Raw genomic sequence first — 26,013 nt, 5'->3', positions numbered from 1 at the left:
TTCCAAGCTTGACTAGGTTATATATCGCCTCAAAGATTTGTTGATTTCGCCCTCGCCTCATATGCCTTGGTAGTATTGGTGGTTTCACCCAGTGCATTCATCGGGGCAATATGTTCCTGGCTCTCACTCGTTTCATATACTCTTACTATTTCGGTCTTCTTCATGATTCCGCCTCTGAGGCGGCTGTGCCGGGAGGCCCGGGACCTGGGAAGTTCGAGGTTCGCGGGCTGGCTTGATTCCCCTTGAGAGGCGTCGGCAGAACTAGATGGAGCATGAACCTTGAAGAGTTTCCGTAGGGAGGACAGAGATCCCGACATGAGGCCGAGGTTGAACTCGATTTCCATCCAGATAAGAGATGTCGATGCCGAATCTGTTGGATCAGCATAGTCTTTTTGAAGATGGTAGCGAAGCACTCACAGGTGAAGTTAGTCGTGTCGTTAGTAAAACTAAGCGTTGAGAACCGCACAAGAGCGGCGACGCATGCGGTAAACCCTAGCCCTTCATCAGTCTTGGTTCACTCCAACATTCTAGCCAGCTACTGACCAATACATAGCAACCCTATGACAAGTAACCGCTTCTTTAATGGCATTTGCAATTGCCAAATTGGGCGCATTGGTAGCACAAGTATCATCACATCAAGCACGAACATGATGACTCCCTGCATCATCAAAATGGCATATGAGGTTTCAGTCGGGTAGCAGCTGGCATCGGGAATGGTCTTATCATAGGCTGCCTGGACGGGTCGACATTGGAACACCAGCGCCAGCGTGCCAGATATTGTGAAGACAGCGATGAATAGAAGAAGGGATTTTCCGGCAACCTGGATGAATCGAGTAGGGAAGAGGCGCATGATGAACACGAGTAGACTGGTTTTTACGGCTGCTGCAATTAGAAGGTAGGCGCATTGCGAGGCATATTCGAGCTGCGATCGTTAGTCTAGACTGATGAGTCAGAATTGCGAGTTAGACTGACAGTGAGAAAGACAGCCAAGTCGTCTACAGATACGTTCTGCAATTCCTGTCCAAGACCATAGTACGTGATGGTATACCCAAGGGCAGAGAACAAATCCACTCCGATCTAACTTATCAGCGGTCTCACATAAGCCGTTTATTTCCAGACCGAACTCACAAGAGCACACAGCACCAACCAGTCATCGAGTCCGAATCGCTTTATAACGAACTTCCGCAAGTATAGCTATTATATGTCAGCTCGCTACTCTCGCGACAGTAGTCGAAAACATACCCGTAGCACACACACTAACGTTGTTGCAATTGCCAGAATCAATACGATGATCCGTACGGCAATTGTCATATGTGGTAAACCTCCTCCATTTCGCCCTTCAATTGACCTTCCCATTCTGAAAATCTCTGGTAGTTCATCTGGGCGTGGCTCCCAGAGGACATGGGAGAAAAAGCGCATATGTGGAGGAGCCCATAATGCATAGCCCTTTCAAGTTTCGCCTCGGCAGCGCTGCATTCCCAAATTACACCATAGTTCAATTGTGGAGTAGCAACGCACGCTAGACTTGACGGCTGCCAGAAACTGACGGGGAATGAGATCCTGATGGCTGTAGTTCGTGGCGCCGGCCCGCATAGCACCCTGTTCGCCTTGGGGCCGGGATCCACTGGCCCGTGTCATAATCTTGTACGGTCTCTACTGCTGGCTTATCCTTGCTCCCTTTCCTTTTTCCTCATTTTAATTCTGATTTGTCTTCCAAATGCGCTGTTGAGTGTTGCTGACACGATAGATACAATGAACCCTGAGATTCTTCAAAATTCGCCCAACCCGGAGCGGGAGACGATCTCTGAAGCCGAGGCTCTCCTATCAAGATTCTCCAGCCTTTCTGACATCGAACAAGATAGAGAACGGGCCACCTATGTGTCCACAATATTCCCCCTGCTATTCGGCAAGGATTCCGTGGTCCAAGGGTCAAATGGCTACGAATCACAGCGCCAAGCCCCATGGTATGTCCTAATATACTATATGCTCTGAATCACAAAGTCGTAATGATCACTAACACCTATCAGGTCGACCAATTGCTGGCTCCAACCTTGTGTCATTGTCAGTCCTGGGTCAGCACAGCAAGTTGCAACGGCTCTGGCATTGTGTCGCTTCTTCAATGTGAAGTTCTCCATCAGGAGCGGAGGTCATCTGCAAAACCCGGGATTTACTAGCAACCATGGGGGTGTGGTTATATCGCTAAGCGCTCTTAAGCAATTAGAGCTGTCTAAGGATAAATCTACGGTAGGTCTCGGGCCAGGCCTAAGGTGGTTGGATGTATACGGTGATCTTGATGCGCACGGGGTGACTGTGACCGGTGGTCGGGTCACTACGGTAGGCGTGTCTGGTCTGTTACTCGGAGGGGGAATTTCCTTCCACAGCCATCAGTATGGAGTCAGTGCAATGGGTATCTGTAACTACGAGGTGAATTCCCTCCGTTCGCGAAGTAGGTATACTCGAGTCACGGCTAACCATAGTAGGTCGTCCTGGCCAACTCGCAGATCGTCAATGCCAACGCGCACGAGAATGCAGACTTGTTCTGGGCTCTGAAAGGTGGTGGGCCCAACTTCGGTATGTCCTGCATCTATCTCTAGGTATATTCGGCATTCTGACTGCGATCTAGGGGTCGTAACCAAGTTCGATATGATGACCATCCCAAGCAAGCACTGGTCTGAGGTCCGAGTCTACCCAATCACAGCAACCGATCAGATCCTCGAAGCCATGATGCAGTATCACGCCGCAATCGAAGCTGACGATAAGTCTTCCCTAATCTATAATGCTACTCACGAGGTTATCCTACTCGTCTTTTTCTACGGCGAACCTGTCGAGCATCCCCCTATTTTCCAGCCCTTCTACAATATACCCCACGTCGCCACATTCGTGGCCCCAGGTATCCGGACCGTCTATGATCTCATGAATGCAGTAGATTCAGTGCAAGAAGCAGGACCTGCACTGTATGTTGGTCACAGCCCGTTCTCTTTCCCAGAGTGCCGCTAACCCTTCCAGTCACGATTTCCGGACTATGGCCAGCCTCCCTAGTCTAGAGGTATACAGGGCTATTGAAAAAACACACGCTGAGCAGGTCGATGTTCTTAAGGACGTCGAGGGTCTTACCTTGACAACCGTCATCCAACCAATGTCCTCTTCAGCTATGAAAGCGACCCTCAAAAGTCCCCTAGGCTTGTCGTCTGTTGGACAACAGTGTACGTCTCCCCTCCCGCTTTCGGGCACCATTCTCGAACCTAATTGATACCTTTTAGGGTTCCTTGTGAGGGCCGACTGGAAGAATGCGAAAGACGAGGAGCGTGTTCGAGAGGCAGTGCGCAAGATCGTCGATGTGGCGGAATCAGAGGCGAAGCAAGCCGGAGTGCATCTTCCTTACCTTTATTCAAACTATGCTTCGCGCGACCAGGATCCCCTGGCAAGTTATGGGGTGGAGAATGCTAAGCGGTTAAAAGAAATTGCTCTAAAGTATGATCCAGATGGCGTATTCCAGAAGTTGCAAAATGGGGGGTGGTTGCTTTCCAGTATGGGGTTGGAGGCGTGCGAGTTAATGAGTATCTGACGCAGAGCGTCCTACTAGAGATGCCCTATAGTAAAGATATTCATTCGGCAATGCATGGCAAAGCTCGACACCAGTGTTGGTAATGAAGAAGCAAACGTAAAAAAAAAAAGAAAAGAAAAGATTGACATGGCGACAATGCATCAGTCCTGTTACCGAAGAGAAGCCCTCCCAACCGCCCAAGCCTGCAGCGCGGCCCCCAAGCCCACCACCCAGCCATTCTCCTTAATCCCCGTACGGAAATACCACACCGAACTCACCCATAGCAGCGCATTAGTGACGATAGCGATAGCCTTGTTAGTTGGGTCTTGAAGGGTGCGAGGGTTACGTGACCATTGATAGTGAATAAGGCCTATCATTGAAGTCAGTTCTCTAAATCCGTACTTGGCATAGAGCGAACTAAACGAGAATCTCGGGATACAACATACTAGTCATGAGAAAAAAGGCGCTCCCCTGAAAATACATTGTCAGTATCTATTCCCAGGTTTGGGGCATCCTGCTGTGTAGTACATACCTGGTACCAACCAACAATCCCACAGGCCGATGGTTTCGTGCCTGAAATATGCCTGAAGGATGGCTCGGCGGTCCATTGTTTTCCTCCAAGTTAAATAGGCAACTAACGTTAACTGCTGGTGTCCTTGTCAAGGGCAAATGGGTTTGTATGTGTGTTGGTTGCTATGGTAGTTATGAAGTAGGTAGCTAGCATACCGTATGTCCGATGGATAGGATGGCGAATGAGAAGGCTGACGCCTGGAGTGAGCGTGAAGATGGGGTCATTGTTGGATGTTATATGGTTGAAACTGGTTGGTTGTTTGGGGATGTGGGGGTGCTTTGGCTAGAATATAGAGAGAGAGAGAGAGAGATAATACTACCAACTTCAAGAAAGTATATATCCAGAAAGAAACTCATGATACAAAGACCTGCCAGGGTGATTATTTATATAGTACCAAGTAAGTACATCGGATCGTATAGTATACGAACCGGCCAATCAGCGAGCGTCACAGATGGGACCTCGAAGACTGAGACGAAAACTTGGCACGGCTGTTCCTTTAGTCTTAGTGCACTATGCGGGACTGACACTTGCAGCTCTCTATATGAAGGGGACTGATGCACATTTCTTCGTACACTGTGCCCAGAAACGATACGCAGGCAGAACGATATGCCTTTGTTATGTCTTCATGAGTCCCACGCAGCTGGGATCAATGTATCCACACCCAGACTGGACGATCTGATCACTTTCCTGTTTTAGCGGAGGAGCGGTGTAAACCAGTGGCCAAAACGCCATCCAAAGGGCTGGACTAGACTCAATCCAGATCGCTTATCTTCGATCGTGCAGAATCGTGGTTCCTCTTGTCTACTAATGTAGGATCTGGTGGGGGTGGGCAACTAGGCACGCGACAAAATATTTATTGTCAACTCTTACAACTTGAAAACACAACGTGAACCACATCCCTCGAAATCCGCATCAATGAGAATCTGTGTCTTCCAGTCCTGCTTCGAGGAGCTCCAAGCCTCTGTGGGCGACGCCCAAGAATTATGCATGAATCCAGGCGTGTTCACGTCACAGCATGGATTTGGATCAATAATGACTAATGCGTGTATAAAAATGAGCAGCGAACAACGAGAACTTTGAAAGTGCGTATATAAAACCCCAGAAGATTCATGATTGAAAGCTAGTAGTGTCTTTCTCTAACGCGTTTATGAAGATAGATTACGCAGTTTGAGGGGGGAGGATGCGTTTTCTGCCAGCTGGTGTTGGCAAGGCTAAAAAGGGCACAGCCACAGACTAACGCTGCTGCCTCAAAATCACTCTTCAAGCCAGGTGCTACGAACGCAGCTACTTGAGACTGGGATATCTCAACCAGGAAATGGTGCTATTCCCAGCAAAACCTGCTCGAGTCTAAGGATAAGGATGGTAGAACACCACTTTCCTGGGCGGCAAAGAATTGTCGAACAGCAGCAGCCGATATCCTATTGAAAAAAGGTGCTAGTCCAGTTACGAAGGATGATAAGGGAAGAACACCTATTTTCTGGGCATTTGACAGTCGCGATCAGTCAACAGTCAGACTCTTCCTTTCTACTTTGAGTATTTTTGTCAGCCGTGGGGGCGCCGGAGACTCGTTGATCTTGAGGCCTGGCGCAGATATTTCTGCCCTTGAAGGGGCTTAGGGGATGTGGGCATGGAACAAGTGAAGTTCGCACGACTTACAGGGAGGCTGTACAGGGCTCCTGTAGGAGGGCAGTGGCTATATATTAAGCTGGACAGATAGACCGAAGCTCCTCTTAAGGTGTTTTCAGTACATATAGTTTTATAAGGCATATAATAGAAATTATTTCTTCCAATGATAGAATGTTGCAGTACATGGTTCATAGAGCTACCCAAGGAACCCAGAGTATGATATACTACGAACTATATCAATGTCTACTAAGTTTATCTCCCCCACACGCGGGGTAACCTAAAAAACAATGCACACGTGACCACCCAAAAAGAGTCACACAAGGTATGTGCATACATACAAACAAACAACAACCAACCAAGCCAATTGGACAAAAAGAACCCAAAAATGACCAACGAAGACCGTTACTCCCCGACTTCCGAAACCTACGAAAGAAGCGAAGCCCTCGCCCTCTCCCTCGTAGAAAGATGCCGAGATCTCATCAACGAACTAGACGCCTTCCGCGCCCTTCTCGAGAAAACCCAGCGTAACCCCCAACTAGTCGAGATCCGATCCCTACGCTCCAATGTCGTCTCCGAACTACGGACTCTGGAGAAAGTGTCCGGGCAGATACGCGCGCTTGCGGATGCAGCAGTAGCAGCAGCAGACGGTGAAGAAGAAGAGCAGGAAGTTGAGCCGAGACTGATGCATGCGTTGCGGTCGACGAATTTGCCGTTTTATGAGACTGTTTGGCAGATCGCTCGGAGGAGTTGTACCGGGTTGGTTGCGTTTGGGAAGAGGTTTTATTGGGATGGGGATGGGGTAGTCGAGGATGAGGGAAAGAAGAGGCCGAATAAGGATAAGCGGAAGAGTGTGTTTGTGGATATTGTGGCGGATGATGGGCTGGAGTGGGTGAAGGTTTCTACGATCTCGGAGACGAGGCTTTTGTTTGAGATGGCTAAGAAGGGGTGGGAGGCGGATTCGGATGCTGAATCGGGGGAGGAGAGGACTGTTTTACGGAATTTTGACGATGATGGTGGTTCGGATGATGAGGATGAGGATGAGATTGAGTTGGTTAAGTTGGCGAGTGATATGAGGAAGGCTGCCAATCGCACCAGGGTGAGGTATAGGCATCCTCGCCTAAGACTAGTGATACCAAAGATTGAAGAAGGCGAGAGCCGTGAGATTGATGATTTATTGAAGGTTTTACGAAACTATGATATCACGGTGGAATGTGGTGAGAGTGCACTGTCCTCCAGGGTGGGTGGTAACGACGACGATGCCACGAGTGCAACTGCTGAAGGGCATCTACACCATCTTCTCCCCGCGCCATTCAAGAGCTTCACTTCCACTTTGAACGTGGATTGTACATTGTTGCTCGCCCTGGTATCGGATGTCTCGCACTTTAAGAATATAGAGCCTTCGCCAGAGTATCATAGGGCCATCATCCGACAGCTCGAGTTCGAACGTGAGCGGCCACTGCTGGCCACAGAGCTGTGGCCAGCAATGGAAGGACACGACTTAGTGTGCACCGACGAGGCCACAAGACGTATGCGTGAGATCGTGAATACAATTGGCACCGAAACCGAGAAGAGACGAACGGAAATATTATTCGGCGACACTCCATCCGAGAGTCGGGGCACCAAATCTGTCATTCAAGAGTTCCAGGAACTGTCTGATTATGAAATACCACCACAATTAACGATGCCTGTTAAGACAGTCAAAGCTAAGTCTTTGATCGATTCAGCAATAGAACAAGGCAAACTTCCTCCAGTCTTTCAGAAAGTGGCAGAAGTTCTGTCTAATATTAACCACAGCGTGTTCTTTTATGGCTGGGTGACCGGAATGACGACCATATCGAGCAATCGCACTGTGGTTAAACAGATCGAGACAATCATTGAACAGCATAGGAATGGTGACGAAGACTTGGAGGGGCCGCAGGTTTGGGTATGCGATACAGCCAGGAGCTTGATTGGGAAAGAGAAAGGCCGGAAAAGCTAGAGAATCGTACCGAGATAAGATATAGAAGAATGGCTTCATAGGGACGGTATCAGTCGTGACCAGCAGATCAACACCACCCCAAGCAAGTTTGCCGTTCCACTTGCAGAGCAGGCACGGAGGCTGTCGCAAAGTCAAACTCTTGAATCCAGTAACCTCCGTCCGATGTTCCAGACCTACTGCAGCCTAGTATTACTTCTCAGGGGCTCTAGAACCCTCTTCTGGCAGCCAGAAGACGATATCTTTATCAGCAGTAGCCACCACGTTGTACCGCGGATTGTACTCGATTAAAGCAGTCCGGCCACGGTGAGGCAACTTGCACATTGGCTGTAGAACGTTATTGGAGTCTGGCTGCTGCTGCAGGTCCCAAGCAAGAATATCCGGATGGTCACCAGAGCCTCCAAGAACAAATCGTCCGTCCGGTGTAAAGCAAGCGTCTCCCTGGCCAAGAGGCTTACCCGTCGTTGAGACCGGGGCAGCTCTACCAGGCGAGCCATTCTTGCCAACCAAGAACGCCTTCATAGTGCCTTCAAAGGCGTCGAGGACAAAATGTCCATGGTAATCTGTTCCGACCAGCAAGTGCTTCCCGTCGTTGGAGAATTCGAGGCGGGTCCACGCTCTTCCTCTTGTAGAAGGCGTGTATCTTTCTTCGTAAGGCGCAAGATCAAAGGTAGAAAAAGGAGACTTGTCGTAATTCCGGAAGTCGTAGAGTAGAACCGATGAAGTTGACTGGGACGCAATGGCGATAACAGAAGCAGAAGGGTCAAATGCAGCAAGGTACGGAGTGGCAAGCTTTAATTTGCCCTGCGCATTCCTCGAACTGAGATCCCATATTGCGACAGTATTATCCTTGGAACACGAGACAAACGAATCACTGCCTGGCGAGACGGCCAGACATGTCACCTTGTCTGTATGGCCGGAAAAATAACGCACGTATCCTTCATTGTGTAGATCAAGCAATCGCAACGAGTCTGACCGGCATCAGCAAAGAAAAAAAAAAAGTCATCACATGTCTTGACATACCATCGACCTTTGTACTTGCGTGGAGGACCTGACGAGAGTGATGCGTGAATCTTGCTAGATGAGCTCCATACTTCTTACTAGGAACAGACTTTGTAGTTTTTCCTTCCTTTATGTCAAAGATTTGGATGGTCTCATCGTCCCCTGAGGATACCAGGTAATCGCCTTGGTCGTCGAAATCCAATGAGGTCACGTAGTTGGACGAGTCTTGCTTCGATGGTTTGAATGCCTATAGTTGAGGAGTCAATCATACCAATCGCATAAACGGTAAAGATATCTATATACCAACCTTCGTGGGGCGAAAGCTACGAAGGATGTCCGACACTTTCTGGCACAGAGATGGGGTCTGCTGCTGCGATTGTGATTGAGGCGGCGGGGGAGGCGGCGGTTGCTGTTGTTGCTGAGCTTCCGCCATTATTATGACAGTATGGCGTGATAGAGAGCTGGTCAATTGTAAATTGGGCCAAGCTGACCTTGACAGTCAAGTCACTGACACAATCTGTCAGTAGTGTTGAGATCTTCTTCAGGTTATTCCTGAGCTGCGGAGCTTGAGCTTCTGTATGGAGCACGCGATTGCCCCAGGAAATTTGGCGCGTTTGTTCTTAACTCCGAGGGCAACAACGTTGTTCCAGACCGCGGTTAGTATCGGGGCGCCTACTGGTCCGTCTGGTCGGTTTAGCCCCGATGGTCGGAGCCCCGTTGGCAGGAACTGCCTCATTGAGCCAATCAGCAATCCAGGAATCCCAATCGGTAAAGCTTAGACTAGATTTTATGGAATTCTCACGGGAAGATCAAGGCTCCCTGCCTTATCTGACTTTCGCTGTTCTTCAACCTTCAAAAAACTATCTGCTGATCTTTCACTTGTATTTTCCCCGCAAGTCTTTGTGATCTCTTGTGTGGGCTGTCCATCCTCGACCCAAGCTAGACTCCGCATCAAGTCCCCGTCCAACCCGCGAATACCCTTAGCGTTCCTCCGCTTACGGAGGCTATCCGTCAGAGAACATGTCGACAACAACAGGGTGCGTGGTACTCATATAACACAGCAAGCCAGGATCTGCCTCTGCTAACGCTCCGCTTTCCAGAGCGTTCATCGCAGGAGGAATCGCAGCATGTGGAGCTGTCACAGTGACCCATAGTTTTGAAACAGTCAAAATCCGGTATGCGCCTTGCTTTCTAACCCTGATTTTGCGAGATCGTATTAGATTAGACACTGATATCGTTTGGCCGGATAGACTACAATTGCAGGGAGAACTACAAGCAAAGTCCGAGGCGGTCAAAAAATACAAGGGTGTTTTCCACGGCGTCAAGGTCATCTTACAGAATGAGGGCCCCCGTGGGCTGTTCCGAGGCATCGGTTCCGCTGTACGTGTCGCGCCCGGGTTTGCGAAGGCGAGAGAAATGACAAGCTGACTGTTGACTTAGTACATCTATCAAGTGCTGCTCAATGGCTGCCGTCTAGGATTCTACGAACCCCTGCGCAAGACTCTCACAACAACGATCTATCAAGACCCCCAGGTCCAGTCGTTGGGTATCAATGTCTTTGCTGGTGCTGCCTCGGGTATCATCGGCGCTGCTGCAGGTTCTCCATTCTTCCTTGTCAAAACTCGTCTGCAGTCTTTCTCGCCGTTCCTTCCAGTTGGTACGCAACACAACTATCATAATTCGTTCGATGGACTACGAAAGATCTACACTTCTGAGGGAGTAGGCGGGTTATACCGTGGGGTTAATGCAGCCATGGTCCGGACAGGTTTCGGTAGCTCTGTTCAGCTGCCTACCTACTTCTTTGCTAAGCGTCGCCTGGTCAAGCATTTGGGAATGGAAGATGGTCCCGCTCTTCACCTTGCCAGTAGTACGGCTTCTGGGTTTGTTGTATGCTGCGTCATGCATCCTCCTGGTACGTAATGATTTCTTAACAGCGATGATTTCCTGCTAATATGTTTGTCCAGACACTATCATGTCAAGAATGTATAACCAGACCGGTAACCTCTACAAGGGCGCATTGGACTGTCTATACCAGACCGTTCGTAAAGAGGGCCTGCTTGCTATTTACAAGGGTTATTTCGCTCATTTGGCCCGTATTTTGCCTCACACTGTAAGTAACAATCAACACTGGTCTAGATGGCGAGGTTCAGTTCGCTAACTCGATATAGATCTTAACCCTTAGCTTGGCCGAGCAGACCAACAAGCTCATGCGCAGGGTTGAGGACCGGTTCCTCTCTGACTCGATGAAGGAAGCACTGTGATATGTCTAGGATTCTTACGACATATTAGTAAGGGCACATAATAAGGTTGTGGTTGTTTAGTCTTTTTTAGCAACTGGGGTGACTAGACCTCATTCAGCGAGTGTCGACTCACTGCTAAGGGTATGTATATAGAAGGCGTTGACTCAGGTTCTACAAGTCATATTACCTTTTAGATTCTGTATATATGAGCCAAAAACTTTTAGATGGGTATCAGGATTGCCTCATGTCACCCTTTGTACCATGAACACGGTTTGATCATAATCTTCGTATTAGAATGGTGGTGTCAAGAGGTCTAGAACACCTAGTCGAAGGTATGCTGGCAGATATGCAGCTTGATGGCACGCGATGTTAATTAACGCGTGTGGGTCTGATGATGAGCTTGCGGTTCTAAATGTCACGTTAGTTATGAGAAACATTGACTTTTGAAAAGGAAGGAAAAATTGTTGGACATAATATTTCACACCGAACTTATACAAGAAGTTAAAGTATAGACTACGCCCTGTGTACAAGCTCTATGCTGTATAGTACAGAAGCCAGAGAGAATTGGGAGAAATGAGTCCACAGTCGCGTTACCGCGTCTTAATGTGTCAACACAATCAGAACGTCATTAAAGATTACTAAAGTACGCCCAAGCATGACAAAGCAGATAGTCCCACACTTAGAAGTTTCTTAATCCGGAAAGACTTGATGTACTCCGTAAGGAACTCCATATCAGGACTGTAAAGCCGTAAATCCGCGCCGGATGCCTAACTAGGCTGAAGCTGTGGGCTGGGAGTGCCAATGCAGATGCTGGCCGAAACTGTCCACTCGTGTCGCGTGCCAACTCTTCCAAGCCTTAGGCATTCTGTACCTGCAGATCTCCATTCGTTTGAGCAACCTCAATGGTCAATTAGGCGGTTTCCAGTAAGAGATCTGAGCTGCAGACTTTGCTCAATAGAGTATAGCGTGAGATGGCTTGTGGATAATTGAAAATTGTTATGACGCTCACGAGCTGACGCGAGACAACAGTTTAAGAGCGTGTGTAGTACAACGACCTAACATTGAGAATGACTATTACATATGATTTACCTTCAACCCCCTTTATAAAGGCAAATTGATGTAATATTGTACGGGGCACCTAATGGTAACTACGTAGTCCTACTAGTAGTAGTAGTATTAGTTCGACTTGGTGATTGATCGCATCAGATAAGATAAAAACCCCTAGTTGGGTGACTACTGGACACCGATAGGACCACATTCGGCGTTCTAGATGGCAACAATTCTTAGGTATGTGGAGATGTAACCCTGAAAGGTTTAAACAGTGGAGATCCAAATCATCGGAGGGGAGAAAAATCCAGTGGTCTGACCCAAATGGATGGATAAGCAAGGCACGAAAGATGTAATGAAGCGTGCAGACGCGTCGCCCATAACACCGGATACCCGCCAGCCATCGGCTCTGAGGCGCGCCAAGTCACGTGCGACGTGACTTAGCCCGTCGCGCTAAGGATCACGCCCTCGTCCGAAGCAAGTATTTCTGCCGACGTGCCCTCCTCTTCTGAAGCTCTTTTTTCCTCATCCCCAATCCTTCAGCCAAAATCACTGGAGCGTTTTGAGTCTGTGTCTTTAATCTTTCTCATACATTCAATTGAAGACGTCTAGACACTACTACATAATGTCCGCGCAGGTCACTCCCTCCAAGCAGGTGCGTGATGTCACGTCTCGCCTCCCAGGGTTGACGCGTCTGTAGGACAGTATAAGCTAACTACGACCGTTTGACAGGCTGCATCCTCTTTCGAGAACCTCAAGATGAGCGATTCACCCGTCAAGAAGCTCAATTTCGAAGCTGCAGGCAAGGAGAACGCTCCTTCGTCTCTCCAGATCATCGACGTGCCCGCTACCAAGACCACCGTTGAAAAGCCTACCGAAGTCTCCTCCAAGATTGCTAGCATCAAGGAAATGGAAGCGAACGAGCCCCTACTTCAAGAGAACCCTCATCGCTTCGTTCTGTTCCCCATCAAGTATCATGAGGTGAGTAGTGGCACGTCTAATACGCGTCACGCGTAAAGTGGAAATCTTCCATCATCGGTCCTGACCGCCGCCGATCAACGCCATATACTAACATTCTTCTCTAATAGATCTGGCAAATGTACAAGAAGGCCGAGGCCTCTTTCTGGACCGCCGAGGAAATTGATCTTTCTAAGGATCTTCACGACTGGCACAACCGCCTGAATGATGACGAGCGCTTCTTCATCTCTCGCGTACTTGCCTTCTTTGCTGCCTCCGACGGCATTGTCAACGAAAACCTGCTCGAACGTTTCAGCGGAGAGGTGCAGATCCCTGAGGCTCGTTGCTTCTACGGTTTCCAGATTATGATCGAGAACATCCACGCTGAGACCTACTCTCTTCTGATTGATACCTATATCAAGGAGCCCAAGCAGCGCACCTACCTTTTTGACGCCATTGATACCAGTATGTTGATCCTAGTTAACACGGTTACTGTACTGTTACTAACACTAAATAGTTCCTTGCATTCGTAAGAAGGCTGACTGGGCTATCCGCTGGATCCAGGATCAGGAGTCGACCTTCGGTCAGCGTCTCGTGGCCTTCGCCGCTGTTGAGGGTATCTTCTTCTCCGGATCCTTCGCCTCTATCTTCTGGCTGAAGAAGCGTGGCTTGATGCCCGGTCTTACATTCTCCAACGAGCTTATCTCTCGTGATGAGGGTCTCCACACTGACTTTGCTTGCCTGCTCTTCTCGCACCTGAACAACCGCCCCGACCCTCAGATTGTGGAGGACGTTATCGTGGAAGCTGTCTCCATTGAGAAGGAGTTCCTGACTGACGCTCTTCCTTGCGCTCTTCTTGGCATGAACTCCAACTTGATGTGCCAGTACATTGAGTTCGTCGCCGACCGTCTCCTGGTCGCTCTTGGCAACAACAAGTACTTCAATGCCACCAACCCATTTGACTTCATGGACAACATCTCCCTGGCCGGTAAGACCAACTTCTTCGAGAAGCGTGTCGGTGATTACCAGAAAGCTGGTGTGATGGCCAGCACCAAGAAGGAAGCCAAGCAGGAGGAGAGCTCCGGCAGCGCTGGCGGCCTCAGCTTCGACGAGGACTTCTAAACCACCAACTTCACGAATATACCCGGCAGTGTGCTCGCTGGCACCTGCCATCAGATACGAGCTAATTTTTATCTTGGTCGTTTTATTGCTGGGCTCCGCGTTATTGATTTATGAGGCTATTTGAGGTATAAGCATGGGTTTGGCGTTGGACTGGCGGGACTCTTTTCTCAAATGTATTGTCAGTGTCTCATCCGACATCCGACCCTTTCCATGGGATGGATGGGCGGTAGACTGTACTTGAATAAATAGGATATCACTGTACATTCAATTGGATATTTCACGATATAATCGAAAAGTCACTGTTTCTTGCAATTGCTTTTGGTCTGAATGTGATATTTCCTCTGCACGTAACAACTTGTAAATTGTCTATGTACAACACGTATATCATTAGAGTATGAAGTCTCTCGAGTACTAGTACTCGTCTATCGGTGATAAAGGGATCTTCCTCTCACTCCCCATCCCTCTGCATAGTAGGATCCAAGGATCCACCAACCATGCGCTATGACATACTGCCAGAAGCCCGGAGTTCGTCAAGTATGGCTCCGCCAGCCCGGCGCACTGTAAGTCAAGAAAAACCGATATACCAGGCCTTATGATACCAATAGAAAACCCCGACGGCAGGTAGTATAAAAACAATCCATAAGCAGCCCGACATTCAATGGCCCTCAAACCACCCAAAAAAATCTAGAAGAGAACAAAAAGGAAAAATCACCTCTTCCCCTTGCCACCCTTCTTCTTCCCCTTCCCGCCCTTACTCCCCTCCGTCTTCGCCGCAGGCGCAGAACCCGTCCCCTCCTCCGGCGCATCAGTCATCTCCACATCACCACCAGCCTGCGCTACCGGCGCTGCAGCCGCATTCCCCAATCCCAACGCAGCCACATTCGCACCACCCGCTAGCTTTCCCAGAGATGTAATCAACCGCCCTACCTCGGCAGCTTTGTTCGTGCGGTATTTGAGGCAGATTCCGGACGTTGGGTTGTAGGTTTTTAGTGTGAGGGATGCGATTGGGGCCGTTGGTGTTGTTGATTCTTCGGTTGGTTTGGGCTTTTGAGAGGAGGGGAAGTTGTATTTTGTTGTTATGCGGGTCTGTGTTAGGATTCATTGTGTTAGTTAGGTGGTATGTTTGGTTTGGGAGTTTTCTTAGCTCTTGGAATTGTGGGATTGGGGATTGGATGTGTGAGTGAGACGTACGTCGTTTGGGTATGCTTCGAGGAGGAGCGCTGATTGTTCCAGGTAGGCCTGGGAGGTGGGAAGGTATGGCATGTTTTGTGGTTGTGGTGTTGGTTTGGAGTTACAGTGGTTTTCTGGGTTTTTTTTCTCTGGGGATATATCGATTGAGGGTGTTTTGAGTACTAGAAGAGGTTTTAAATATTTTCTGTGTTTGTTGGTTGGTGAGGTATAATGGTGAATGGAGGTGTGATAAATGGTGGAGTGCGGACAGTTTGCTTGCAATTGTCAGTAGTAGTCGAGTCTTGGCGGAGAGCAGCGGATTTATTATCTAGTACTTCGTGTATCGATTACGAATTTCCTCCTACTTTACTCCTCTATCCTTTAGAAAGTCTACCTCTTGTACATTTTAATCATTGGTCTCGTATCCTAACTACATCCTATATATCTGCGACATACATACCAGACCTCCATCACGTCCCTGTAAATGCAATATTATGAACACCCGCCAATGCAGTATTTGCCAAAATGGGATATACTAGAAAAGAAAAAAAACATCAAATCATAAATATCACAAAGAGCTCAGTCTATAGGCTGGGAGCACCGTACGCAGATCAACTTCTGCTTCCCATTTCGTCCTTTTGTGGCTCGGAAATTCGTTCCTTCGCAGTTGTCACACCGGAGCACATCTTCACTCTCCTCTCCCTCCCCGTTTGACGATGCGTAATCACTACTCAGGACACTACCGACACTCGGCTGGCGTCGCCCGGGAACAGAAAGTCGATTGGGGTCGAGATGATGAGGTGAATCTCGATTCCGCGCGGCTAATGCGTCTCGCGCGATCCTTTTGTAGAAAGCATAGCTGTGGTCGCCTTGTAGCCACAGAGGGTTGTCCTGATCTTGTCGCTTATTGGCAACCAATGAGGGTGCTGGCTGGAGGGTCTTGGGGGCATTAGCGGCTCCATTGCGTCCTGGTACCTCTGTACTAGATCCTGCGCTATCCAAAGAAGTCTTGTACTCCGTCGAGGTCTTGTAGGCGGAAGGCGGAGGAGAAATAGTATACCCAGACCGCGATCCACCCCGTCTGGGACTCGAGTACTGCGACCGATTGGCGAGTCTTTGGGGAGATGGGCTCCGAGTTCTTGTCCCTGGGTGATTGCCATCCTTTCGCTCTGTATGACCGATCACGGAGTTGCGCCAGGAAATGATGCGCTCAGAGGGTGTCTTATGAGATGACTCCTTTCCAATAGACGAAGCAATGCTGTGCCGCGCGGAGTTTGTGCGCCGTAGCAGTCTGCGAGAAATCGTTGAATGCGTATCCCAGCTTTCAAAGCGCCGTTTGAGGTACGCGCAATCTTGTCGCAGGACCTTGATCTTCCCGGAGTAGTCGGCTACTATGATAATATTCCCTCCCGGATGGTTAGAGCGAGCAAGATACCCCGGCGATTCCTGAGCCTGTTTGCTAGCTACCGAGTTGCGATGAGGTCCGTTCTCTTTCGAACTACCTAGGGTAACAGGAGGCGGGTTGCAGAGATCGTAAATTGGATCTTCGGAAAATCCTAGTATCTGCTTCGTTTTCGAGGGAGCCATGATAGCCGCCGTCACCATGGCCGACTGTGGTTCCACAACTTCCACAGCACGCTTGTCCGAGTCCCTCTCAATAGGGGCTGTTGGCCACAGATAAGCCCGGCGATCCTCACTTCCACAAATGACGTGTTTCCCATCATCGCTGAAGGAAGCGCGGATCTGGCTGCATGTATTTTCGTTGCCACGGAATTTTGCCTCCAGGGTCCGGTCTCTAAAGTTGTACATTCGAATCCGAGAATCATTGCTGGTGATCAATAACTTCACCTCACCCTGAGGGTCGCCCTTCGGAAAAATAGCAGTATCAATCCCCGTGATTTTGCTGCCTTTGGCATTGCGTCCACGTGCTGAGCGGACATGAAACTGCGTGATTGGCTTGAGGCCGTCGGTTTCGTAGATATTGCACATTCCGTTTAGGCAACCAGCAATCGAATGCCGACCATCCGGAGTGAAAGCGACCGACGTGATCATATCGGGAACTGTCACAACAAATGCCACACTCTTATCCGGGATACTCCAAAGCCGGAGTTTCGTGTCAAGTGAACCTGCAAGGAAGAACCGGTCGTCCCGGGGATGGAATTGAATCGAGGTAACGAAGTCGCTATGTTGGAATATACATAGACACTCAGGTCGGCTCACATGCCACAGTCGGACCGTCTTATCCATGGAAGAAGAAAGAAGAAAATTATTCTGCGGTGACGTTAGATTCACGACGGATGTCTCGGTCAAACATTGCTAATGGCAGACATACCTTGCTCCAACTTAGATCAAGCACACTGCCTGTGTGACCCTCGTACACCTGGACCGGCTTCACCTTGAACACCGGTGCTTTCAACTGAGGAAGTTCTTCGCCATCCTGACTCCCATCTTCCTCTGGCTCGGATTCATGGCGTTCCTCCGGTGAAGTGATAACAGCCCAAACCCGGACCTTGCCATCTTGGCCGGCAGCCGCCAGATATTTGCCGTCATTGGAGAACACCAGAGCCCATACTGCTTTCCCGGTAGTTTTACTGCTCCTTGCCCCCGCTACTGAAGACCCATCTTTTTCAGATGAGTTTGACACATTATCTGCACCTTCAAGCTCCTGCGCCACGAATATTCGACTGAATGTTTTCTCTTTCTTATAATGTGCCCTGACGCGGATGTACTTTGGAGGGCGGGGGAATCGAGGAAAAAACCCTATCTGTTGCGCAGTGTCCATACGAGCAGTATCCGGTTCAGAGACATCGTCGTCGTCGTCGTCGAGAATTTGGTCCTTTTTTTTACCGCCAATGATCCGGCTGAGAAACGAAACGCCTTTCCTACTCGTTCAAAGTGGTCCAATTAGCCTTCGAAAGGAAATGCAGAAAAACAAACATGCGTTATCTTGCAGTGCGGGGTATATCAAGAAATGTGAAAGCGCAGCCAGAGAAACATGATAGATCCCTGCTGAAAATAGGCACGGCACTCACTTCTTCTCCTTAGACGGCTTGCGATGTAGCGCGGCATCTCCTCGGATTGGGCCTTGCTCAGGTGGCCCGTCAGTTCCGCCAGCTTCCGCCTCGTATGACGCCCTTCCGAGTAGCTTTAAAGGGATCGACTTCTCGGTATTGGTGCGTTTAATGATATGCTGCATGATGCAGGTTTGATCAGCAACTGGTGCACCCACAACACACATGAGCGATCTAGTGACTTTATTATTCGTACCTGCGACAACGGATCTATTGCGCTGGAGTCGGCGCTAACTTCGACGAGGGTCGGAGAAGAGAGAGAACTTCTAGTAACCCCGATAGAGGCATTACTTTGACCCTGGCCTGATCGAGAATTCTTTCTGGTATCTAGCGGGTTGCCACTGAGGGATGATGCTACATCGGATGGAGCCGACCCTATATAGAGAGCGCATAAGCATGGGTGACAGATTGCGAGCACAATGCGCCTTTGTCGTATGTTTGACGTCGCCGCAGGTCATTGACATGTGAAAGGAATCAAGGGGTGAAAGTTCGGACGGTATCATAATCTCAAACTCATCAGGTATATAACCATCGAGACAACTGGACATACCGATAGGGAACGACTGAGAAGTCTGCAGCAGCCCCGGCTTTCCCTCATTAGGACTACCGCTGTCCTTATTGATTGTCAGATTGCTACCATTCCTCTTCAGACTCGAAGAAGAGCCAGTTGCAAGGTTGGTGACGATCGCGGGGATAGGCAAGGCGCGCGATGCCAAAGCGCCTCGGCTGTCAGTCTCCTTGGGCGCTCGCAAAGCCTCCGTCATGGTTAGGGCGGCGCCCCAGAGTGCGCATGTGGAATCGGAAACGTTTGGCGGGATAACCAGCGTATGGTGGGAAAAGGGAAAAGGGAAAAGAAAAGAAATTACTTGGAGTTTGCGAGAGATTATGGAGACCGAGAGGAAACACGGCAATATCCGGATGAATCGGAGATTAGAATGACATCAAGGGTCCGGACATTGACCCTTAGTTAATTTTCCCTAGTATTTTATTTTATTTTGGTTTCGCATGACATTCTCTAGTCGCAAACGGTTTTAGTTCGGGGGCGATAAAAGTCGCATTCTGGAACGACCCATTGAAAAACGACGACGCGGAACGGTTGGTTAGATATAACAGCTGGAATGGAACGCAGGAGAACTGGGAAGTTCCCTGGTTCCTACTCAAAGTACTGGTAGCAAGGAATCGAGGCAATGATAACAATACATCGGCAAGGTTTCTGCGCGTCTGCTCCTGTCATGCAAGTCAAGCATTTTAAGATCAGGGCGTGGGGTTCGGTTTTTTTTGGTAGCTAAAAATACTTGGATTGGATTGTGTCATAGGTGGTTCCACGCCCCATTCATTACTACGTATTGCCAAGTAATGAATGGTCAAGATCTCAGATTCAGTGACTGACACTGTTATCTCCGCACTGACTTGATTGATAACTTATAGTATCTCTTTCTAGAAGACATGACAAATCGTTGGAGTACTGATAATAGTATACAGTACAGAGACCGAGCAGAGTTCTCTCTTCTGAACTGGTCTCCACATCGGTTGCCATAGCCACAACGCTTGACCACCACTCAAGCGATCATGACTGGATGTCTGCGTTGAACGACGAGACCTTCCTTGACCATGAACTATCTGAATCTGACGGCGGTTAATTGCGGCGATGTACCAAGATTATTCCACCTATAGTATCATTGTTCTTCAAGTATCTATATCCGTGACGTCTGTTCCAACTTTCGCGCCCGGTCTTTAGCTATATCACACATTGCCTAAATGCGTAGATTAGTACTCTTAATCATTTACGCGAGCACGATACCTCTTACCTGGATGGTTTCTTCTATCTCCTTCTCGGCATCACCTCTGTCAATCCTTTGTCGCATCTCCACCATGATAACGTCTCGGCTCCGCCCATTGACAAAAGTTCTAGAATCGGGCCAAAAAGTCTCAAGTTAGTCTTGATCGTTGACGGAATTTGACTTGGTCACGAACACAAATCTTAATCCTGGAAATTTCTCCTCGTATTCAGCGTTGAGCAGTCGCAGTCGTTCCGCTAGCTCCTCTGCCCCTGTGTTCAACTGCGCTTGTTCTTTCTTGCTCAATTCGCTTATATGCTCAGATTGCGCCACCTTCGGACGTCCCAGACGGGGATGCGACCCCAGGATTCCAACGAGAACGGCTTTATCAGTCGGCGAGTTCGCTGCGGATAGAGCGGACATGCGGCCTCCGACGGCATCAATCAGACTAGCATATGAGGAGAACGTCTGATTGGCCAGAATTGGAGCCATCAGCGCATGAAGTTCCGGGGATGGCTCAAAGAGCGTATCGAGGACCTGGAATTGTTGTTCCTGTGGGAGCGAGGCGAGCGACGACAGCGAGGGGAGACTGGGAGACATGGCGATCTATGCGGGGGGTATTTTCCAACGTAGTAATTTTTGTGCAGATAGGATACTGAGTGTACAGTTAAGGTAACATTTCTTTTTGAAATTGGCTGGGTTTGGATATATAGTGAAGTCGATGGTCCCCGCATCGGCAGTCTCCGAGTAAGGCGGAGATCTCCAGAGCGGAAAGCATTGTAAGTACTGAGGGTCAACATGTGGGGAATTGAATAATGAAGTATTTATCCCACCACTTTTTTCATGGAATACGGAGTATTCTTCTTAATATTAGAATTTGGACATCGTCATTGTTTGTGTACTAGTTGAAAGCTTAAGGCAAACCCACAAACTAGTGAAAGAAGTGAAGAATTTAGGGCGGCATTATTTGTCTTCTAGAAGCGCTCGATGGGATACTATTTTGGGGGTTAAGGTTTGTTTTCTTGACAAACCGATTAGCCTGATCGGATTGATTAGATCTTCTTTCTACCTTTACCCAGTTACCAACTGAACAAGTTGAGCATTGCAAGTTTCAGTGGCCCTGGCTCTGGATAGGGCAATACGAGACCTTCTAGAACTCTTGACTGGGAGATACTTCATGATCTACACGTTCGATCGAAGGTCAAAGGTTTAACTATAAGATGTCAGATACCGTTTTGAAATTATAAAGAAAATGATAATAATAATTAAAAAGATATTGCGCAACGGAAGATATCGATTGCATCTGCATTTTGCAAGTACAAGTTAACATTACATAGAGAACATGAACCAATGTGACCCCCTTACTGACTATCTTTGACGTGCCCGATTGGGAGTCAAAAATTGACTTTCTAGGGCGTTGACTCCTATTCGGGGGGAAAGGGCAACTTGCCTAAAAATATCGGTTATTGGCAATATAACTGAGAGCTAATAGTAGGTAGACAATAGATATAAGGTAATTTACCCGTGTACTCCGTATGTTCGTCGTACAGAATTGGGTTCCATAGGGACAAGGCGCCGTTCGAGGACGACCCGAGTCCCCCGTTAGTGGCTGCGATCATCCCTCATTCATTTCCGATCGAATTCAATGCTGATTGTGTAATATGTTTGATTCTGGTGCTCTCAATGGAGTCTCGTTGCCATTGATGGCACCACACTGCAATACTTTGGAGTCCATCAATTTATGGTTCAAGTTCCATTGAAGTAGCCGAGCTTGTACCTGAACCAAACGAGGAGATTCATTCAACATTCGTTGGTTACCATCGGCCAAGAAAAACGTGGAGACAAGAAGTGGAGGTTATCGGACCATCCACTAGGAAGAGCCCCTGAACTCCTGAGAGGTTCGTGAAATACACACCACCGTCTCGACTCGCCTCCATTCAATGATCCTGATATCTAATTACGCGTGCTAGTTCATCAGCCTGGGGGTGATCTCGGCTCGCAGGAGGCTGTCCTTCTGCTACTTTTCCAGATCATACCTACCTTCTGGCTAGAACGCTCTCTTCTTCTTGTGTTTTACAATCTTCAGTCGTCCCTCGTTGCATTCGTCCCCTCCCCCTCTTTCCTTTCGGACACCAGCAGACTCACTCGCTACACTTTGTTGGTTCACACCGCGGCACCTCTTCTTATTTCTATTTTTATCTTTATCTTTTCTTCTCCGATAAAGTCTCGCCTCCCATGCAGTTCTCGTCATGTCTCTCAATGGGCTAGATAATCCCGCTGTCATAGAAGCCTATCAAACCGCTTTAAGTGAAGCGGGAGGATGGTAAGTCGATGTTGTTTCCACTCCCGGCGCAATTGATGTTTCACGGATACTTGCATCAAGAAATCACAGTACTGGTTAAAGCAATGGCTGATCATCCCTTCCCGCGTCTAGGTTTCTTCTCCAGTATGTGTCAAGGGATGAAGTGGCTCTTCTCGATCGGGGGACCGGCGGGGTGCCCGACGTACGGAATGCGATCGACGGTTATGAAGAAAAGTCTCCGCTTTATGGATTTCTACAATATCGTCGAAGGAAGGTAGTACTCAGCTATCTACCGGAGGGTATTTCTCGGCTCGTACAAGGTATATCCTTATTACCCATCACCCTAACCTCCACTCTTACTGATGAGATCTTGCACCCACCTTTAGCCCGTACAACCGTGCAGTTTCAATCGATTCTGGATAAATTCTCTCCACATGATACTGTATTCTCTCTTTCACAGCCATCGGAGCTCACTGAGAGCGCACTATCTTCCGCATGTCTACTACATACCGCTTCAGGTTCTATCACCTCCTCCTCGAATTCCCTCCGCCGTCGCAGGCTGATGGAAATCGCGGAAGATGCAGAGGAAACCCCCGGAAGCAAAGACGCTTCGCCACCGCCAATCTCGACCAAAGACTTTCGGCAAAGATCGTTCAGCCAACTATCAGAAGCAACCATCGTCGCCTCGCCGGTTGCGTCCGACGCACATTCTATTCGCCATGGCACCGAGACATCATCGCCGACGAAAACCCCAGATGACACCCAAGACAACGATCGTCCTCCTTCGATTGCCGGCGACCACCACTCCGAGCGTCCGACTTCGCGAAAGACCTCGCGGGACGAGCTGTCATACTCTGAGCCTCGAAGGTCTACTCAGTCAGCTAGGCCATCTTTAAAAGATCTAGAACGCACAGGTGTGTATAAACAGAAGGTCAAGCTCGGACCGCGGCCTTCGGTAGATGAAAGTGGACGGCCACGCACCGCAGGGAATCTGTCACGAAGCGCAGAACAGCGACCGGTCGCTTCCTTGCCAGCTGGCATGCGGTCGTCCTCCCTGCGAAGGAGCAATCCTAGTCCTGCTCGTCCCCGATCCCAGGGAAGCACTGTAGCATCTATGTCTGGCCGAATGGTCCCTCCGGTGCCTCCATTACTCGTACCCCCCCTATCAATGCCTATTTCTAGACCCAAGCTGTCGCCTGGCGCCAAGTCATTAAGCGCATTATCATCGTCTGGAACGTCCCAGGAAAGGGAACGGCTAATGAAAGCGCTTCAGCTACGGAAAACACAAATGGAGAAAAGGGCACAAGAAGGGAAGAAAATTCACCGAGCCGTTGAAGAGAGAAAAGAATCACACATCGACCCGATTGAAGACAAGGAGAACATTAGTCATGTCCATGACAACATGAAGCGTGTTCAAGCAGACGAAAATAAGGCTAGTGTTCTAGAGCATAGCAAGGGTCCCCTGTCGGAGACTCAGCCTACTGTTGTTCCAGAACCAGTCGAGGTACACGATGAGCACACAAAGGCCGTTTCGGACGCCGTAATCTCAGATTCAACCCCTGACTTGTCGATCAATGATCTGCAAGACAGTTCTGAAACAAGTGCGGAAATTTTGGACGATGCTCAAGAGCCTTCAGAGACGGACCAATGCCAGACTGCACAGTCGGCTTCTGTGCTTGAAGATGACGTTGTTGAAGAGGATTTGACTAAGTCAATTAACGAAGAGACTAAAAGTGGTCCCGGCTCGCCTAGCGCGGCCAAAGAAGTCCCACTTGAGGAGAAGTCCCTCAACATTCCAGACGAAGAAATTGCCGTGCGTTCTCCACCAGCCGAGAATCCTCTTGCTCCTGTTGAACAGGAGACCGACGCCACTGGAGAACCTGCCGAGTCTGCCCTGCCTCAGTCCATCCCCGTACTTTCGACCCCCGATTCTCGAACAAGTTTAACTTCCGACTCCCCGACCACCGACGAGACTCAAGTTACTGAGACACAGAATGACCTGACCCCTGAAGTGTCGGTCACGGAGCAAAAGGACGTCGATACCCGGAAGGAAAAGCGTAGGCTTCACCTTGAACCTATTCAAGTGCCAACACCGGATTATTCGGATGACGATAATCTTTCCGATGATTCATTCATGGAGGAATTAAAGAGCGCCACACTAGAGGAAGCCAAGCCCATTTCAGTTGGGAACTCGCCGCTATCCCCGGGCTATTCTAATAATGGAAACGACCGAAGCCCCCCTGATGCATGGAAAAATTCACGAGCGGTTTCCAACCCAAGTGCTATCGGACGCCAGTCACCCAACCTACACGCACTAGCTGTGGGGAGGTCTGTATCGACACCCTACAATGAAGCTGATAACTCTGTCCTGGTGGCTAAGAAGATCAATGTATCTTCGGGCATCTCAAAACGCATCGCAGCCTTGGAGAAATTTTCGAGCCGAGGTGATGCGCAACCAACCTCGAATCAAAACCTAGCAGCACCTTCGTCGGCTTCCTTCGAGGCTCTTAGGAAGAGAGCCTCCGTCTCACTGAATGGTAATCCGGACTCGGCGCCAGGATCTAGGCATGGGTCGTTCACTCCTGAAAGTTTCTCTCGAGCTTCCAGTGTGAGGCGCCCCGACTCGCAGTCTAGTGCAAGCGTCAAACGTACAAACTCAGTGTCGGTTACAGCCCGGATAATTCGTGACTCCAATACTACTCCAGGAGATTCCAAGGTTGATCCTTCAGAGAACAGCGTGCTCAATCTCCACGCTAGTCCCCTGACAGTTGAGCATGACACCTGCGAATCTCCTTCACCCGATCCGTCGCCAGAACCTATGGCTAGCAAGTCGAAAGAGCGCAGCATGTCTCCGTCTTCCGTCGGCTCGAGTAACCAGCCTTCTGCGCTGTCCATGCCGCGCTCAGAGAGTCGGATGTCAATCTCCTCTGCCTCCAAGAATGAAGACACCTCAAAACCTGTCGTGGATGCCCCTTTGTCTCCCGAAGGAAAGAAAGAATCTCGCGCTTCTCGGCTTCTTCGTCGTATGTCATCTATCACCTCAACTTCGCGGAAGAGTCCATTTAGCTCACTAGGCCCGGTGGTTAAAGAAGAAAGCACGCCGCTTGATACAGGAGCCGAGATCGCACAGGCAGTCGATATCGGAGAGGTCAATGTCCAGTTCCCCGACACGCTGCTCTGGAAGCGACGATTTGTTCGCGTCGATGACAAGGGGTACTTGGTTCTGACTCCTGGAAATATTGATTCAAGTAACCGCAACATGGTCAAACGATATCATCTTAGTGAATTCAGGACGCCCGCTTTACCGGATGAGGATCGACAGGAGCTTCCAAACAGTATCTTGCTGGATTTCCTCGACGGAAGCACACTTCAATGCGCCTGCGAATCACGACAAGGGCAAGCCTTTGTCCTTCAAAGTAAGTTGCCTTACCTGCATCATAATCGACTATGTAATAACTGATTGTGTTTAGCTCTTGTCGACGCTCATAACGCCCATCAACAACTGTCTCAATAAATCTTCAACCACCCTTACATTCATTTTCAAGCTGTATACAAATGCATCCTGTCTTGGCATCTTCGTCCGTCTTTTTGTCTTTTTTCCTTTTGGT

General features: G+C 49.1%; 9 protein-coding genes across 9 annotated transcripts; 5 read left to right on the top strand and 4 right to left on the bottom strand.

The window, feature by feature from the left end:
• Positions 1 to 29: 29 nt before the first annotated feature.
• AO090120000358 (uncharacterized protein) lies at positions 30 to 850 on the bottom strand (the record flags this gene model as incomplete). Its single annotated transcript, XM_001824027.3, has 3 exons — positions 30 to 370; positions 418 to 492; positions 544 to 850. 3 exons carry the CDS (start codon positions 848 to 850, stop codon positions 30 to 32), a joined length of 723 nt encoding a protein of 240 aa, XP_001824079.3.
• Positions 851 to 1,752: 902 nt separating this feature from the next.
• On the top strand, positions 1,753 to 3,648 carry AO090120000357 (FAD-binding oxidoreductase; the record flags this gene model as incomplete). Its single annotated transcript, XM_023237708.1, is given in 7 exon segments — positions 1,753 to 1,964; positions 2,028 to 2,476; positions 2,533 to 2,571; positions 2,624 to 2,954; positions 3,007 to 3,203; positions 3,261 to 3,471; positions 3,483 to 3,648. 7 exon segments carry the CDS (start codon positions 1,753 to 1,755, stop codon positions 3,646 to 3,648), a joined length of 1,605 nt encoding a protein of 534 aa, XP_023092509.1.
• Positions 3,649 to 6,126: 2,478 nt separating this feature from the next.
• Positions 6,127 to 7,719, top strand: AO090120000356 (uncharacterized protein; the record flags this gene model as incomplete). The annotated part of the gene is made up of 1 exon (XM_001824025.1): positions 6,127 to 7,719. One exon carries the CDS (start codon positions 6,127 to 6,129, stop codon positions 7,717 to 7,719), a length of 1,593 nt encoding a protein of 530 aa, XP_001824077.1.
• A 189-nt stretch (positions 7,720 to 7,908) lies between these two features.
• Positions 7,909 to 9,151, bottom strand: AO090120000355 (WD-repeat containing protein SWD2; the record flags this gene model as incomplete). Its single annotated transcript, XM_001824024.1, has 3 exons — positions 7,909 to 8,687; positions 8,740 to 8,965; positions 9,026 to 9,151. The coding sequence occupies 3 exons, from the start codon at positions 9,149 to 9,151 to the stop codon at positions 7,909 to 7,911; spliced, it is 1,131 nt and encodes a 376-aa protein (XP_001824076.1).
• Positions 9,152 to 9,738: 587 nt separating this feature from the next.
• Positions 9,739 to 10,979, top strand: AO090120000354 (putative mitochondrial oxaloacetate transporter (Oac); the record flags this gene model as incomplete). The annotated part of the gene is made up of 6 exons (XM_001824023.3): positions 9,739 to 9,755; positions 9,819 to 9,893; positions 9,969 to 10,098; positions 10,159 to 10,630; positions 10,683 to 10,828; positions 10,887 to 10,979. 6 exons carry the CDS (start codon positions 9,739 to 9,741, stop codon positions 10,977 to 10,979), a joined length of 933 nt encoding a protein of 310 aa, XP_001824075.1.
• A 1,651-nt stretch (positions 10,980 to 12,630) lies between these two features.
• Positions 12,631 to 14,084, top strand: AO090120000352 (ribonucleotide-diphosphate reductase subunit RNR2; the record flags this gene model as incomplete). Its single annotated transcript, XM_001824022.3, has 4 exons — positions 12,631 to 12,660; positions 12,738 to 12,986; positions 13,094 to 13,427; positions 13,480 to 14,084. The coding sequence occupies 4 exons, from the start codon at positions 12,631 to 12,633 to the stop codon at positions 14,082 to 14,084; spliced, it is 1,218 nt and encodes a 405-aa protein (XP_001824074.1).
• Positions 14,085 to 14,792: 708 nt separating this feature from the next.
• On the bottom strand, positions 14,793 to 15,347 carry AO090120000351 (SRP9/SRP21 family protein; the record flags this gene model as incomplete). Its single annotated transcript, XM_001824021.1, has 2 exons — positions 14,793 to 15,170; positions 15,276 to 15,347. The coding sequence occupies 2 exons, from the start codon at positions 15,345 to 15,347 to the stop codon at positions 14,793 to 14,795; spliced, it is 450 nt and encodes a 149-aa protein (XP_001824073.1).
• A 486-nt stretch (positions 15,348 to 15,833) lies between these two features.
• AO090120000350 (WD40 repeat domain-containing protein) lies at positions 15,834 to 18,450 on the bottom strand (the record flags this gene model as incomplete). The annotated part of the gene is made up of 3 exons (XM_001824020.3): positions 15,834 to 17,525; positions 17,587 to 18,136; positions 18,287 to 18,450. 3 exons carry the CDS (start codon positions 18,448 to 18,450, stop codon positions 15,834 to 15,836), a joined length of 2,406 nt encoding a protein of 801 aa, XP_001824072.3.
• Positions 18,451 to 22,352: 3,902 nt separating this feature from the next.
• AO090120000349 (putative GPI-anchored cell surface glycoprotein) lies at positions 22,353 to 25,919 on the top strand (the record flags this gene model as incomplete). The annotated part of the gene is made up of 3 exons (XM_023237706.1): positions 22,353 to 22,426; positions 22,538 to 25,821; positions 25,876 to 25,919. 3 exons carry the CDS (start codon positions 22,353 to 22,355, stop codon positions 25,917 to 25,919), a joined length of 3,402 nt encoding a protein of 1,133 aa, XP_023092508.1.
• Positions 25,920 to 26,013: the final 94 nt, after the last annotated feature.

This window comes from Aspergillus oryzae, chromosome 5, assembly GCF_000184455.2.
Source record: "Aspergillus oryzae RIB40 DNA, chromosome 5".
Lineage (NCBI taxonomy): Eukaryota > Fungi > Ascomycota > Eurotiomycetes > Eurotiales > Aspergillaceae > Aspergillus > Aspergillus oryzae.
Note: the sequence above shows the minus strand (reverse complement) of the source record. Positions and strands in the feature narration are given on the sequence as shown.